General features: G+C 35.7%; 1 protein-coding gene across 3 annotated transcripts; it reads right to left on the reverse strand.

Moving 5' to 3' along the window:
* Positions 1-264: 264 nt before the first annotated feature.
* LOC147491415 (Insulinase (Peptidase family M16) family protein) lies at positions 265-17,237 on the reverse strand. Of its 3 annotated transcripts, none has more exons than XM_086569179.1 (25): positions 16,985-17,236; positions 15,378-15,618; positions 14,766-15,007; positions 13,817-14,015; positions 12,966-13,013; positions 12,457-12,564; positions 11,548-11,736; positions 11,056-11,355; positions 10,074-10,175; positions 9,205-9,339; positions 8,419-8,643; positions 7,977-8,180; positions 7,131-7,301; positions 6,551-6,700; positions 5,843-5,980; positions 5,109-5,336; positions 4,885-5,037; positions 4,332-4,458; positions 3,967-4,081; positions 3,203-3,323; positions 3,022-3,102; positions 2,709-2,810; positions 1,919-2,069; positions 810-957; positions 265-527 (listed from the first exon to the last, which is right to left on the reverse strand). In XM_086569179.1, the coding sequence occupies exons 1-24, from the start codon at positions 17,152-17,154 to the stop codon at positions 869-871; spliced, it is 3,789 nt and encodes a 1,262-aa protein (XP_086425305.1). In that variant the 5' UTR covers positions 17,155-17,236; the 3' UTR covers positions 265-527; positions 810-868. The 3 variants fall into 3 exon arrangements, with proteins under 3 accessions (XP_086425305.1, XP_086425306.1, XP_086425307.1); XM_086569180.1 differs by having other exon boundaries at positions 265-543; XM_086569181.1 differs by lacking the exon at positions 1,919-2,069 and having other exon boundaries at positions 388-527; positions 16,985-17,237.

The following is a 17,237-nucleotide window of genomic DNA, read 5'->3' on the forward strand; positions in this document are numbered from 1 at the left end:
TGGTTTCAAGTTCAGGTCTTACTAGTTCAAGGTTTCAAGACCACTGATTTGTGGTTCTGGTTCCAAGAGGGGAATGGTGCATATTGATTGGTAGGCTTGAGTGCCTGGCATAAGACCAGTCTTGCACTTATATTGCTGCCAAACCAGCCTCGGCAGCGGTCAAGCGCAAAATTTTCGGGTACATACAATGAATGAATATGTGCATAAAAATTATTAATGATAAGAGTTGCTTCGAAGTTCGGATACAATGCTGAATTGCTGATATTGGTTTAGAGAACTGATTTCTTTCTATTAATTTAAATGAAATGTATACCGGTGAAGGGCTTATTTATGGTACAGCTGCGGGCCATACATGGGTAGCCAATACATCATCCTTCATCGGACTTTATTTGATCAAATAACAAATAGAATGAAGAATTATATAAAAAAAATTACAAAGCTTTGACCACGAACAAGGATTATGACCGCTTTTGCCTTCCTCAGATATCTCAGAGCAAATCCTCCACTCTACTTTCCTAGGCCGAGTCCTGCACTTAGAAACAGCTATCAGGAGATATAGCACCCACTTTGTTTTATATACTGGTATGCATGTCAGGATTCTATGTACACATACACAATTTTGGCCATTAGTACCTTCTAATGAAATCGAAATTTTTGCAATATTCTGAGTACACCCATATAAAATAATTACTACAAATTCTGGAAAAAAAAGAAACGTATGTACTTACAAATTCCTACAGGGAGCTACTAAATACATACATGAACATTCTATGCACTAACAAATGTCTATGAGACTATGAGAAGCTTACCTCTCCGTGTTGGAAGGCTGATTTCCTCCAAATGACATGTTAGTGTTACAAAACTGAGATCATGTCGTGGGCCTTGTCATTGTTGATAGACCACGCCCAATGGGAACTCCGGGATGTACACTATCCGATTCTAACTCTTCCAAGGATTCTGGATAGTAGAAACAAATGCATAGATGAGAATGGGTTCAGGAAAAGCCCAATCAAATTCGACACTAGTGGAAAAGAGGGAAAAAAATTGCCACAAAAGAGAGAATGAACAAATAATGTTTCACATTTCAAGCAGATCAAGTCACCCAGATCATTTTCCATAAGTCAACTGTATTTCAAACTTAAGAGAGGTCCAGGATGCAATGTGTATAAGACCTTGTCTATTTATCGCTTATAGGATTATTCCACTGAGAGAAACAGCTCACCGCTGTGCACTCGAATTTTACTCTACATAAAACTACACCCCACAATCCTTGCTTGTATTTGATAATTTCAAATAGCAAATACCAAGCCTCAGCTGAATATATGATGGCAATTGGTGATAGATTACCCGAATTTGGTAGATGAATGGATCGTGCAATGTACTAGCCCTGTTCATTAACAATAACAATTTTCAAGATATTAAGGGGGTGTTTGTTTTTTGCTACTTATAAGTGCTTACTAATTATTCTCAATGTAAGTGGTGGACCACTTTTTTTTTTTCGAGTGTTTGTTTTTCAGCTACTTATAAGTAGTAGACCCTTTATTTTGGTATATTTTGCTACTTATGAGTGCCAAAAGCCCAAAAGTGTAAGTAGGAAAACTTGACTTACAGAAACTTATAAGTAGTAAGCACTTAAGTAGCAAAAAAACAAATTGCTAAAATTTAACATCTCTTGAAATAAGTGGGAGAAATTAAGTCAAATTTGGGTGACTTATTTGTAAGATTACCAAAATTTGAAGTGGCTGGTTTTAAGTTCAGACTTCAGAACAATTTCACTCAGTTCACCAAACATTCATTCGAACTTTCAGTTCAGTCAGTTCAACATTCATGTATTGAAATTCAAAACTCAAAGTTTTATCCAATGATGGCTAAGCTAAAGAGATGCAACTCTGTAGCTGTTAGTGGAAACAGATCTTACCAGGAATGGTTTCGCCTGCCTGAGACCCGGCGACTCCAATGCATGAAAACAAAGAATCCTCATCTACCTTCAAGAATTCATATGCAAGGTATACATCCTCGATTGTAGCAACTTCGTAAAGTAAAGGCATTTCTTTAATGCACGCTATATCCTGGTATAAGTGCACAAACGTGTTTTCAAACAGATCAGTGACAATAAATATGGCAGGCAAACTAAATTTTATACTTTCTTCATTTTACAATCTATGCTACTAAGCTACCAGATGCCAGCGAGTTTAGTCGGTAGAGTTTGTGGGAATAACAAAGGCAAAGGGGGGAGCACGAAGGATGGATGGTTGAAGTGGAGGTCGACTGATGAACTCCAATCAAGTTGAGAAAGCAAGTTTTGTAAAGATGATAGCAACAATGGAGGATAAGTTTTAGCAACCAAGAAACACGTCCACAGACTTGGGTAGCAGAGATGAGATGTTGGTGGAGTGGAGTGCATCGAAGATAGCCCCAATAGGTGATCAACCAAGAATAAGTAGAGCTAGGATTCGCTCGTGAACAGGACCAACCTACCAAAGAGATGACCAGATGGGATAGTTGAGATCGTGAGAGATATAACATTACCACAATAAACATAATTGAGTGGATGAATAGGTTCAGGCCTAGAATATAAACTATAAAGTAAGTAGCGTCTGAGCCTCATCAAGTAGATTATATCTTTCAATCGATGGATTTGTATATCAGTGCAAAACATGATATACAAATAAACACAGATAGCAAAGGGCATTGAATATCTCCTATACCTTCCTTGGAACAGAAGTGGCCTGTAAGTGAGCGAGTAATCCAAGCCAATAAGCGTTTGACTTGGTTTCAGCTTCATGTCTCATCAGAAGAGTTCGTTTCGCCTGCAACATTTGCAAGAGAAGCACTGTGAGAGTATATCTCTATTGATATAAGGACCAAAAGACCTAGCAGATTCAAACACAATGCTCAACGATTAGAAAACAAAATTTTTATCAGTCCTTAATTTGGATGCTACCATCACCTACAGAACTGAAACTAGCATCACATAAGGGATGGAGAAAAAACTTCCTGAGTGGATGGAGAAAAACTAACCCTGTCCAATTCCCTCTGGGCGATCTTGTTGCTATGCAGACCTCTAAGAACGTTCTTGCACGCATCAACAGCTTTGTAGACCTGAAATTAAGACCAGGCCTTAGAAATAGTAGTGAAGTGAAAAAAGAAAAATGGAAATGGGTATAATATAACAATGTTATGAATTGCAATAAGTGCAAACCTTGGCAGGAGTTGATGTTACCGATACCACATACCACCCAAGCTTCAGCCTATCAAACAGGCTCAATTCAAAGGACACATCATACGTTAATCCTAAAGAATCTCGAACTGTTGTAAACAGCCTGCACAGCAAAACTAGGCATTTTAAATAATCAACAGTAATAATAAACCACAGGGGCTTGCGTAACTTGTTCCAAAGAAGTTTTTGACAATAATTACAGTTCCTGCACATTTATACAGTTCCAATGAATTGGGGAAAGAATACAAAGAGAGAAAAAGAAAACGAAAATCCATACAACCATATTCAAATGTTGTGAAAAGATAAGGACCCAATTAATTCTACTTTGTCATTTTCAATTGCAATTTGTTTATTATGAAACAGCAGAGAAGATTTCTAAAAAGCAATTTGTAAAAACATCTCTGTCGCCCTAACTGGATGCTGATAAAATGACGACTAAAGGAAGTTCACTTCATATTTCTCTCAATTGAAACAGTAAAGAACATGTTCTAACTTCAATAGGCTTCCACAGGACTAAACAAATACTCTCGTTGTAGTCTTACACTCTTACAAGGCAGTGTTGGTATAATTAGTATTTTCAGTAGCTAAATGTAAGCTACATAAAGTAAAAGAATCACCAAAAGGTTTAAATAGCTGAATCTAATGAGAAAATGTTCTAGAACTTACACTCGTGTACAAGTCTATTACCATGGACCCATACTAATAGACACTAAAAAAAACTTAACATTTTTAGCTGCAGTGGTTACCGAGAATTTATGATCTCTGCCAACAGCCCCAATGTGATGCCGAAGAATAATGGATGACCACGAAGATTTATTTGTGAATCATTCTTGAGCAAGTCACTGGAATTCAATTGTTCATCTGTAAAGCAACCAAAGGGTTTTTTAAGCTTTTCGTAATATTATAGAAGTTGTCTTTGCTGGGAACAAATTTGATTTCTTCAAAGCCCAAAGCAAAACAACAAAGTCCATCAGTAACATCTAATGAACTTAATGATTCATCTTACATACTTAGAAGACGACAGTTGGTCGTCCACAACCAATGTCTCCTACCGATCCAAAAAACAGAAAAAGAAAAAAACAGTATCTCCTGGATGTGAGTAGTAGCTAACCATTTCCACGCAAACTACTGTTTACAGAATCAAAAAGATCTTGTCCGTCAGTTGTAAAACCCCAACGGTTTGGTGCCGGTCCAGCAATATAAGCACAAGCCCTCTCATCAGTATCTTTCAAGAATACCTGGCAATTAAAAAAGTTATCCTGATATAAGTCATATAACAATAAAGAAATTACCCTGAGACCACAATAACACCATTTAGTTCTTTGGAATTTGAACCGTTGAACATACGAGTTGTTAGAGTTCTACGGGACAGTTGGGACATTTCCCACCAAACAGTCCCCATGACCCAAACTTTTTTATGTTTCTATCATGTAAACCTTACTATTTTCCTATATAAAGATGCGTGAGAGAAGGCTGAAATCAATCAAGGGCCATACTCTCCTTTTTTCCAAAATTTATTCTTCATTAACATTAATATAATTTTACTTGAACATACGACAACCATGCTTCTTTAGAGATTCAGAATATGACAATGATGCTAATAAATATATTTTTTTGATAATTAATGCTAATAAATATTAATTATACTAGCTCCGGTTTCTTACTTGTTGAGACTGAAGATCAGATGGTGAAGGTCGAAACATGATTGGATCGAATCCATGCACTTGCTCAGCACTTCTCCTCGCAGTAATTGTCCCCAGATAATCCAGAATGCAAGATTCAATTTCATCCTCTGTAAAATCTCCCACAATACTCACCTGAAAGAAGACATTGATGGGGATCAAGGCAACAAAGGGGGATATATAGTTTTGAGATGTTTCTGAGATACCTCCATATTATCACCGAAAAATTGATTCATGACAGCACTTTTCACAGTCTGTAGCGATAAGTTCTCTAATGACTGTGGTGTAGGCTCAACAAACCGCTCATCTCCATTCAACATTGCTACCATGAGCTTGTGAGCAGTTGATCGTTCTAAGCTTTTAGGAATGGACCGATAATATGATAAATATAGTTGTCTCGCTCTATCAAATGCATCATCCAGCCAAACACTATGCTGCAGAGCAATGATAGACATTATAAGGAGCAACACAACAACATATGCTAATTTCGTCAAATAAACAAAATGCCTCCAAAGTGTGTTTGTGTATAAGAGCCTCGAATGATTACTCAAAACAAGTAGAAAGTTTAATCGTCAGTTTAGATAGACGCTGCCAATAGTGCACCTTTGAATGATTTCAGGTGTGCTTGGCTTTCTCAAAGGAAATATGGAGGTTGACACCGGATTTTAAAAAGTCCAGATGGTGTATATATTATGTAATAGATTATGTGTATATTCATGGGTGACACAAACAGAAATGTAAGTGTTCGCGTGAATAAGTAACTGAACTTTTTTGCATTGTCTTATGCAGGTATAATTTAATGGCGTCTTCCATATACATCTTAAACACGATATAAACAAGAAGGAATTAAAAAGTAACTCATGGCATGTGTGAGGGACAGAAGATGTTATCAAATAAAAGTACTAATAACAGTCAGAAGTTATTAATTGAATCATCTTACCTCAAGTACCATATGAAGTAGTTGGAAAGCTGCACGCATCCCATTATCTCTCAAGGTAAAGCGAAATTCCATACAAATAAACTCCTCATTAGACTCCAGAGAGCAATTAATGAGGTGGTTCACACAGAAAAGTTCTACCTGAGAAAAAAAATGAACAAAACAAATTGAGTTTTAGCACCACATTCCTAGAGTTTTATATCGACAGCATCAGTTGCGAAATTGTGTCCTTGACCAGAACTGTTCATAGTCAGTTAATTTTTTTCGCTTCCTATTTTAATGACGAAACTACAAAGAGTGAAAAGTATTCATTGAAGAAGTTATCACATGTGATATCCATAAGCAATTGAATCATCAACTAGAATGTAAATCCAATTAGATCACTACCCTCCATGATTAACAATATAATGTTGTAATCTGAATAGCTTCTGTATTTAAAATTCATAGGCACATTTTAGCAAAAGAATTGTCTACACTAAGAGTTCATCATTTACATTACAGATATCCTATACCAACTTTTTCTTTCTGTTTCCTCCTACATTATTGCTTTTTAAATTTAATTAATCTTCTTATCTGTTATTGTACATGTAGGTAATCTCTGCCTACTTTGCTCGATATATATTCACTTTACCGAGGAAAATATAACAATAACAATAACTATAAGAAAAGGCAACAACGACATACTCTATAACTCTATAACTAATAGCATACCTGTTCCCTTGAAAATGTACCCACGCGGCCGCCCTCACTAAGAGTTCGTACCCCAACTATGACATCTCCCCTTGACTCAGACTTTTCATTTGCTCTTCCACCACCAACTATCAGCCGCATGACACCACTCCTGGCTTCATTCTTTGTGATCTACAAGCATAAAAACCAACACAAAACTGTTATAAGCAATCTCCTTCGTATTTCTCTTTTGTGCAATTTATCCTTTATTTAGCTGTGATGATACCGTTTTTTTCTTCGTTAAAGAAAGTAAATGTGACGATGTCATTAGTTGAGTAGTAGACTCAACGTAAAGGAAAAAACTCTTGGGCTTATGACCAGTTGCTTACTAAAGCGCATCAAATAGATGATGCTCCATAAAACTTGACATGTGAGATGCACAGAAGGATAATGTGATATTTTTTAAGAGATGAACTTTTAAAGGGAAAACTAGAAACTCAAAGAAAAAACATCCAACCAGAAATTATGTAGTCATGCATGCATCATATGCTATATAGCCTCTCAAGTTTCACATAATTAAACTGATTAGTGTTCATCTTGTAAGCAAGGAAACCAGATATACCTTGTAATTTACTGGAATTCCATTTGAAAGGCGGCGCTCTGTGATTCCTGTTTCCTCATCATAAACTTTGCTTGTGCTTGGATCTTGATTTAGAGAAATGAAGGCTGGTTTCTGTTGCAACTTCAACTCATGCAGCTCTGATGATGATATCAATTCTTTTGGCACCTCAAGCTGCAGACAACAAGATGAAATCAGATGCTAAAATTAGTAGCTAGATGACTTTATAAATATATTGATCACCACTGATCATGGAACCCAAGTTTGGAAACAGATTGTTACCACTTCTAAGGAAATATATGACATTTTTCAAGACATTGTGAGCATCTATTATAAAATGTAACCATACTCGAAGCAAATTTTTATATAGCAGTCATTCAGTGCTGCTCAAAAGAAATTCAACCAAAGTAACACTGACACGGCGATATACCAAATGTTGAGCAGTGTAACCTTCAATAGTTTCCGCCACGGTTTCTTATAAAGTATGGAGTGTTGGTGATACATAGTTTTCAACAATTGACAGAGTTTTAACACTTTTGATAAAAGTATGTAATTGAGTACTTTAAGTTGAGCTTATGAAGAAAAAGTCAAGCGTTTACAAGATCTGATTCCTCGTGCATTGACACAAAACCAAATAGAAGTAAAAAAGAAGCATAACTCAAGATCCAAGAATGGATTATGGTTGTATTTATTTTATTTAGTAAAATAGAGAACAATGCTGCCTAAAAATCAAAATCCACAAAACAGGCTAGCAAAACAACAAAGACAAAATCAAAGAAACAAGGACCAGAACTATGGTACTATAGCTTCCAGACAAATAAATATGGTAATGTTCATGAGGAACCATACCTCTGGTTCAGGTTCTATAGGTTCCTCCAAACCAGCTCCAATAGCAGCTGTGATTTCATCAGGTGAAATCTTAAAATCAGTTTCACCAACTCCATCAATATGCACTCTTTTGGGAACACAGGCAACAATGGCTGCAGGAAGAGGTGCAGTAGGTTTTCCAAAGTCAGAGATAAATTCCAGCACTTCTGCACCAGCAGAATTGACCTACAGAAGATCAAACTTTACAGTATTAGAGAGATGAATATGTTTATTGTTCACCATGAAAATCTCAAATGCCAAGTTACATGCAGAATATGACCATTAGTTATGTTTAGCAAGAAGAAAGACGAGCATAACAATCATCTGGCAATTATATCTCACTGTAGCAAGGTTCAAACCCTTTGAATATGCCATGATGACACACATAATAAATATTTTCTCGTTGAACATTATAAGGAAGTACCTCTTCAAGTGTAACTGTTTCAGCAACAGAAACTAAACATCCATGTCCCTGTCTTTGATCCATGACAGTGTGACCCAATGCATCGTTCTCCATGACAAAATCCAGATTATCCACAGATGAGACATTATCTATCATAGCTGCCAGATGTTCACTATCTTTTAATAGTGCATCCATGTACCGAGTCAATTCCCCTTTTGTAACTCCAAACTCTTTAAGCCTCCGAACCTACACACATACAAGAATGAATGATGCCTTACTCGTTGACTTGAGGCAGTGAACAGATGATACATACTACAAGAAAAGCCGTACAAATTCTTTTACCATAAATTTCAGCTAAGAAGTATGACCAAATCCGGTCAAGAAAATAATTCAAGGAATTTCTAATGTAATTTGATATTTTGATGCATAATATCGTTTACTTTTTGTAAGAGTTCTCTTACTTATAAATAAATAGAAAAACAGTTTCTTTTGCTAATTCACATAACTAACAGCTTTGAAAAATGGTTTCGATCAATCTATGAATTGAGAGTAACATCATTGTGCAGTTATAAATTTCAGATACTACTTCTGATCTGAGCATTTCAATGAGAGCTAAGCAACTAAGTCACTGAAATTGAACGTCACCCAGAACCATATTCTGTTTTTGGTTTCTTTTTTTCTTCCTGATAAGTACCAACGATCATAATTTATCTGCGGATTGTTTTCAACGTACAATATTTGAAGAACACTCACTTAAACTAGCCACCTAAATCATAAGAACGGGTATAGAAAGCACAGAATGCAAACCTCATGAACAGCGACTTTAATTGCACTCCGCCAGTTCTTAGGTTCGGCAGTTACCGTAAGAGTAGTAACAGTACACCCTTCTCTTCCAGAATCACTATGATCCAACTCAATAGCCGTAAAAGGTGGATTTGAGCTCTGTTTGAGATATCAATCAGTACATGTTAAACATAAGATATTGCAGTTTCTTCCTATACCGAATTAAACACAAATAGTACAGCACCTCTTAGACCTTCCCAACTAACCCTTTTATCATTGAGTAGGAAAGTGTCCAGAAAATACTTCTTAAGAAAACACTAAATATTCAGTCTCCTTCATTTAGGATACTAGGAATCTAGGATAGCAATCAGACCCTAGAAGAAAAGCATGCGGTTATGAATTTTGTTACGTTTCACTTGTATGTATTAAACTCTGAAGTTCCAATGATGATGCAACACTATTCAAGTCTATTAACAAAAAAAGATGACCATGTACATCAGAGTGACGATCATACTTTAAGAACAGAGTCTGTGGCCCGGGTTAACTCAAAACAGTGTCTTGTTTATTTCCTTAAGAAAACGTTTTAATGAGAAATCCACTTTCAGCAGATATAAGCTCTCAACAGTTACATCCATAGCATCCCCATCGGCACCCAGTTTGTGCGTGTGTGGCGTTTGCATTCCGCATGGACCGTGTATAAATAAGTACTCATGTTGGACAGGAACCAATAATTAAGGATGAAGACTTTGAACAATCAAAAGAAAGTAACTAGAGATGTCTGAATAATAACAAAGACTAGCGAAACTGTTACGGATTGCATTGTGCACGGAGCAATAACATCAATGGGCAACCAAGCACAAAAACAGAAAATCATGTATGATACAAGAATGCACCTTATATCTTGTGTTAATCCGGAAATGCAAAGCTGAAAGGAATATTCTCTTCATCAGAACAGTGCGCAAGTCTCCATATGTTTGGACCTTATTCACGGGAACCTGCAGAATATTCTCAACAAATAAGGCAAATAACAGATTCTAAATCACTTCCAGTCTTCCACATGTTCCGGTAAGTGATAAATTTAAATTCACGCAAGGCTATCAACACTCATCAAGGATTTTTATTTTATTTTTTTTATTTGAGGAATAAAACAATAACAATCAAGCCAATGAAGTGTAAGGAGGTCAAGTGATTCACCACTAACAATTTGAACCCTGTCCCCAGGCTAAGTTGTGTCCTAACTTCTTGTATCAAAAGAATGCACATAATTAACCTTTCCAGAATAATTAAGGAACTACTCATTACAAAAACAGCTTACTAGCAGTATTAGATAAATTTACAGTTTTCTAACACATTTAATAAAACCAAAGAAAAGAAAATCAGTGATTTCTTTTTCATAACATCAGTACAACATTGAAGTTAGGTTTCTCATTCTCTAAACTCAATATTGATAACCAGTCGAAAATTCTGTAAATCCATTGTCTACTCGGACTATTACGCAATTTTCTTATCCGCGCTGAACATAGCGTTAAGTCTGCCTCACCTCGGCATACGCCTCAAGGAGGCATCCAGATCATTTTCAGAAATCAGTAAACTCTTCCAACACTACCATACCCATTACTTTCCCTAAATTAATTTCAAATATTGATGTAGTAAATTAGGCATCTTTGATACTAATACCTTGGTTTCAAGACCGCAAACATATTAGCTTAGACATATAAACCTTCAATGGAATAGTTTGGCAACACGTACACATCAAATAGGTTCAAAGTACTTGGAGAGACATCAAACATGTACCCCAACTGGTGTGTGTAGTTGCATGCAGGATGCCATCTCAAAAAGGAAAAAGTAGTACACAGAAATTGATTCTCTTCATACCTTGCAGAACATATTGATGGAAAAATTTTGAAGCAACTCATGCTGGAAGATCTGTGGGGGATTATAAGCCTCACCAAATCCCGGGAGAGACCATCTGTGCTCAACAGGAGGACGGACAACATGTCTCTCTTTTTTTATCATTTTAGGTTGATCCATAGAAGTAGATGGCTTTTCATTTGGTAAATTTCCAGATAATCCCAATGGCAGTTTTGGAACAAGAAAGTTCGCCATGGCACCAAATGCACTGGGAGTGGGTACTGGGGCTTTCTCACTTTCTATGCCTGTTTGTCCGAACACAGCCTGCATGATACAACTTAGATTTTCAGTGATATCCTATAATGATCACTGCTGAAATTTTCAGTAATATCCTATAAAGATCACTGCAACATACAAACATAACCATAATCACAATGTCTTTTCTCACAAGCAGATATCTAGTTTAAACTGCTTGAACAAAAGAAAATGGGTAAATTCAACATGAGTAATCCATACTTCGATTTGATAAACTGTTTTGGTAATGTTGTCAATATCCCCCACTATGTATAAGGTAGCATTTGCTGGGAAATACCAACGCTCATGAAATCGCCTTATTTTATCTGCATCCCACTTCTTAATTTGTTCTTCTAATCCAATAGGGAATCTTCTACTCAGATTGTTTTCTGAATGTAAATGCTGTAACAACTGCACACAAATCAACCAAAGGAAAACATTATAGTAACTACATAAGAAGTTGACCAATAAAGCACGAAACATTATAATAACTAAATAAGAAGTTGACCAATAAAGCATAAATTATATGCACATCCCAATCAGAATCACAGTTGTACGTATTACGTATCATACGACATGTACCATAACGAAAGCAAAATGATATGCATCACACTGCCGTACCAAAAATTATAAGAATCACATGATAAAGTAGCGTATCATACGATACGATACGCGGTATATCAAGCGATACAGTTTATCACATTAAATCATGATTTTTTTTATAAACAAGTTTGAGTCATTTAGTTTTTAATTTTCCTTTCTAAGCAGCAAAGGCATCTAAGGTTTTAGTATTGATAACCAACGACCTAACGCAAAGATATCTTTAATTGCTGAACTAAGAGCTAGCCTAGACCTTTATGTATAATAATAATTTGCGTCTAGTAATTGAAAATGATGACATTTCTTACCATACATTATTAATTGTGTACATGATAAACCGTATATATGTATCTTTGTCGATGACATTTACAAACACATATAAAACTATACAAATTTATCTCAAGTGCACCATACAATACACGATACGATTCAATACTCGATACACTAAAAATAAAATAAAGTAAGATATACGACTTGATAACTATGATCAAAATTATAAAGGGGGATCTACATTTAGATCGTGCTACTCACCTGACAATCAACACGATACTCAATTGTATTCATCATCTGTAGTTCTGATAGGATTGCTCGTCTCTCCTTTTCTACCCGGGAAGCAAGAAATTTAGGGTGAAATGCTATCTGTACTCACAAAAAGATATAAGTATACTTGATTAGAATTACCATTAGAATTACCATTTTAACTTGTACTATTATACAAATAGGGGTATCTTTATGAAATTTTGGAGAGGAAATAAATTTTTCATTAAAACTTTAAAAGTAATCACCGAAAAGTACAACTGATAAATTTTTCATTAAAGAACTATATGACAGCACGAACGTCAACTTACTGTCAGTAGGATTATCTTAACATGGACGTCAGTAAATTGAGATATTTGTGATATGTATTTATTGTATTCCTATATCATGTGTACTTTTTGGTGATTAAATATTACCAAAAACCTCAGAAGGCCATGTCAAGGTGTTTAAACTTTAAACAGAAAACAACATCTTATGCGAATTGCTACAATATTTACATGTACCTCATTCAAAGCATCCAGAACGAAAGGAAGGAGATCCCCATCAGAATCCTGTCAAACAAACATTGTATTTGATTCAAAAATACAATTATATATTTTAAATCAATGAAACTATTACTACCTTTTCAAAATTTTAAAAACAAAAAAAAGATTTAGATATGTAGACATGTAGTGATATGCCAAGAATACTTCTAGATCCTTTAGCTTTGGCAACACATACTTGAGTGCCTTTATCTATAAGAGAAGGCAACCATACTCTTAGCCTTGTCAAACACCTTATCATACTCACCAACACCTTTAGACATATACCAACCTATGTAACTTGGACACGCCATATTTCAAAAATAATACGTGTCAGATATGTATCCACGTGTCCGTGTCGGACACATATTGTATGAGATATACATCAATTTTTGAAATTTCGCCATGTATCCATGTCGGAGACGGACACACCTATCCGTGTCAATGTAACTTAGATACCAACACACTTTAATCAGGGTATCTCATACACAGAATGATAGGACCAAGGTCTCTGACACCCTAGCATGTGACTACTCACTATAGGATATGATATTTCTTATTCAAAGAGAAATATGAAAAGTATTGACATATTTTGAGAAAACAATTACCAAATAGCCTTAAATACTAGAAAGATGGCAAAATAATAGTAACATGGCTGTCTCAAGATTTTAATTATGTGATTCAACTAAGTCTGACACATGGCACAATCCAAAACCTGCTACTAGCACCTGATACCAGGTTAACATTGTTTTACCAATAACTCAAACTAGAATTAGTACAGTTCCTTCAAATGTTTCATAGAAAATAAATCCAATCTGAAAAGCATAGCAAACCTTTGAGCTAGTAGGTGAATGGATATGAAACACAGTATGATGGAAATCTGTGTAAGCATTAGATCTTGCTCCAGTTCCAAGTAACTTTTCACGCTTCTTACTTCCTAAAAACGCCACATGTTCAATCATATGAGCAATACCTTGCTCATCATCTTCCTCATCAATTGATCCAACATGAACTTCCATATGAGCCTCAAACCTGTACTCAACAGTGATAAATAAAAATTAGACAATGACAACTATAAGAACTTTCCCTCGTCCCTCGACACATTCAAGCAACTTCATGACATAGTGAATGATACACGTTCATATCATATGGGTGAAGATGATGTCCTGCTCATGGCAATCATCATAGCAAACAACCTTTATTTGGCACTTCTATCCATTTCCAAAAAGAAATGAAAAATTGGGTTGTTGATATTGCAAAAAAATTGAATTTCACATCTGAGCTGGCTACAAAAGTTGGAAAAAATGTTCATAAGATGATGATCTCCAGGATGCAGTGTATTGTTTTTACAGGAAGTAGGAACATAAGATATTGAACCCAATATTTTTCCTCAATATATCGTAATAACCATTTACATTAACAATTCAAACAGACATGATTAGAAAGACGATAAGTGCCAATATCCAAGTAATATAGCTCATAAAAGATCTAAGGAAGGTATTCAAAACATTCTCTCCAAACTATAAAGTTGCATAAAATTTCATGATTAATTCATTTCAACATGCAGCTCAGGTCTTTTTAATTTGTAATGCACTACTCTCAGCCATATTATCAAGTCAACATAAAATAGTCATGCCGAAGAAAAATGTGTTTATGCAGATGGTTGTCTTTCAAAATTTACGTAATCAACAGTCACTGAATAGTACTGCAAACCCAACTTATCTACCAGGAGGAATAGATCATCGCCACTACTAAATCACGTGCAACAGAAGAAAGAGGTACCTGTTTGCTGGAACCATATTTGGTAGAATAAGGTAGCGAAGTCCGTTTTTCAGTTGTCCCCTGTACAATTTTGGATGAGATGGAAGTTGAGAATCTAAAAACCCTTCTAGCTCCGCTCTTTCTATCTCTGGATCCAAGAAATCCAGTCCTTGTTTGTCTAGAATGGCATCTGGCCAGGTTGTACTTGCTACATGTGGCTCATCTGGACCTACAGTTGCACACGTAACATGAGCCGGCTTCACCTAAAATCCATCAATGTTCCAGTCAGTCAACAGAAATAATTCTACTGCCTAAGTACTCCTAACTACGAGAAAGTGCATGACTGTCAATTTAGATCGTGGAATTTCCAGGGTTGCAACTAAACGATAAATAGGAAGATGGTGAGTCAGGAGGGCACACAGGATATTGGGGATTAGGGTATCTATTGAGATTACAATAGGCTGACAATGCAGACTACTGAAGGTGTACTACACAATCACCACATGATTTTGTACAAAGCATTTATGTCACCGAGAAATAAAACACTGTAGAACGGATTCAAGCACTAAGATGCAGAATCAGAGATATCAACATGAACTAACCCAAAAGATATTGACTAGACTAATTACTTACAAAAAGATTGTCAATTGAACGCTTTGACAAAGCAAAGTTTGATTTGTCAAGTAAGACCCTCTGTCCAAATCTTTTAACATTATGACAACGACTGCTTTTATGATGGGAACATGTGATGCATCTGAGCTGGTCTTGTGGTGCCACTGCTACCATGACTGGTTCACTGAGAAAGGATGAATACTGCTTCCATGTACTCCTCTTGCTAGCTTGTGATCTACAATTTTCACCGTTCTGTAACAACCTTACACCCACAACAAGCATGTTAGAGTTATCAACCATCATATATCAGATACACAATAACAGATGTATCAATGTGGAGGAAACTTCTACAACCAAATGGCTATCAAACACAATAAAAATAAAGTATTTACAATCTTCTTCCTTTCTTCATTTAAGGGCATTACTATAGTACTTCACTAAATCTATATAGCATTATTTAGCCAGAAATATCCTCCTCTATTGCATCTACACTCAGTAACTTATTATTGTGATTTATGTCATATGAACCTGATACCAAACATCTTTTTTATTCACCATATCCGTATCAAATATAAGTTCTTAGATATTCAGCTAGACTCCCTATTCGCATGTCAAACATTGTAGACACAAATTACTTCCTATTTTATCTTAAATTATATAAATGAACATTCCGCCTTAGTTCTCAGTACCCACCTCAAGCTCAATTGCTCAAACCAACTCAACTTATCAAACCTAACCACCGCCCTAGTTCCCAAGCTAATTCTTGTCGGCTGAGCTTGGTGTTCACAGATTTTTCTTTCTCATGGAAATCACATTCTGAGAATCTATATGCCTTGAATCTATTTTACTAAATTTTATTTTCTACTTGTTTGGTTTGGACTAGAAAATGTTTTCTTTGAGACACCATCTGCAAAGCACTGGATAGCCTCTTGCAAAACACTAGATCATACCCGTACATCCTAAAACAGCAATCGAAACCCTTCGTCATCTCTTTCTTTTTCTTTCTATCTGGAGCGTTAACGGAGGGAGAGATGACATCAACTAACAACTACCATACATCGATGAGAAAGGGATTGAAAATTAGAGATTATCACAAGGTGAAATCAATCGATTAGTAGATTGTGGTGGTTGTTCTCCATTTTGGTTGGATAAAGTTTAGAAACAATAGAGAGGAAGAAAACAACTTCCTCTTTTTTACAAAAACAAGTTGCTGTCCCTATTTGACAGGTACATAAAGAATCTGTTTTCCATTTTGCAACTTTCCATAATTCACGAAACGGTCCTAAGAATTCATATTCCAGGAAAGCTGCCGTCAACTTTGTATCCAATTTTGAGTATAAGCCCTACAAAGCTTATCCTTTCAACTCCTAAACCATCCAAGTCAACGTTAAACAGATCTTATACTCTACCCTTAACTCAATTCACAGACAATACCAACAAATTTCAACGTTTCATGCATGCCCAACCTCACAAAACACAAAAACAAACTAAAATTACACATAAAAACAACAAAAACAAGGTATAACTAAACATAAATATAGCAACTTTAATTCCAAACAAGCCCAAACCATTAAAAATCAAAACTTGTACACAATTCAGATTGGTTTAAGAAGAAAAAAAAAACTTACTGGTCTCTAAACCGAATAGATTGACGTTTAGGTTTGGTAGAAGTTCTGAAACTAGGTGAAGAACGTGGAAGAATGAGAGTTGAATGAGTTCGAGATGAAAAATCGTGTTTGGGGTTTGCAGAGCATATGTTAGGAAGAGCTGCCACTAATGATGACGTTGAAGTAGCCATTTTTTTTTTTTTTTTTTTTGGTTATGAAACAGAGAACAAAAACGAGAAGAAGAGATTGGCACTCGTTTTTGTTTTTTTTATTA

This window comes from Coptis chinensis, chromosome 6 (assembly GCF_015680905.1).
Source record: "Coptis chinensis isolate HL-2020 chromosome 6, ASM1568090v1, whole genome shotgun sequence".
Lineage (NCBI taxonomy): Eukaryota > Viridiplantae > Streptophyta > Magnoliopsida > Ranunculales > Ranunculaceae > Coptis > Coptis chinensis.

What these genes read in the sequence shown, in the direction of transcription:
- LOC147491415 (XM_086569179.1), bottom strand. Translation starts at nt 17,154, where the DNA reads ATGGCTACTTCAACGTCATCATTAGTGGCAGCTCTTCCTAACATATGC. An exon ending in CTATAGAACCTGAACCAGAG is followed by an intron (nt 7,302 to 7,976) that starts GTATGGTTCCTC and finishes TGTTGTCTGCAG; the next exon opens with CTTGAGGTGCCAAAAGAATT. An exon ending in CTGATCTTCAGTCTCAACAA is followed by an intron (nt 4,459 to 4,884) that starts GTAAGAAACCGG and finishes TTTAATTGCCAG; the next exon opens with GTATTCTTGAAAGATACTGA.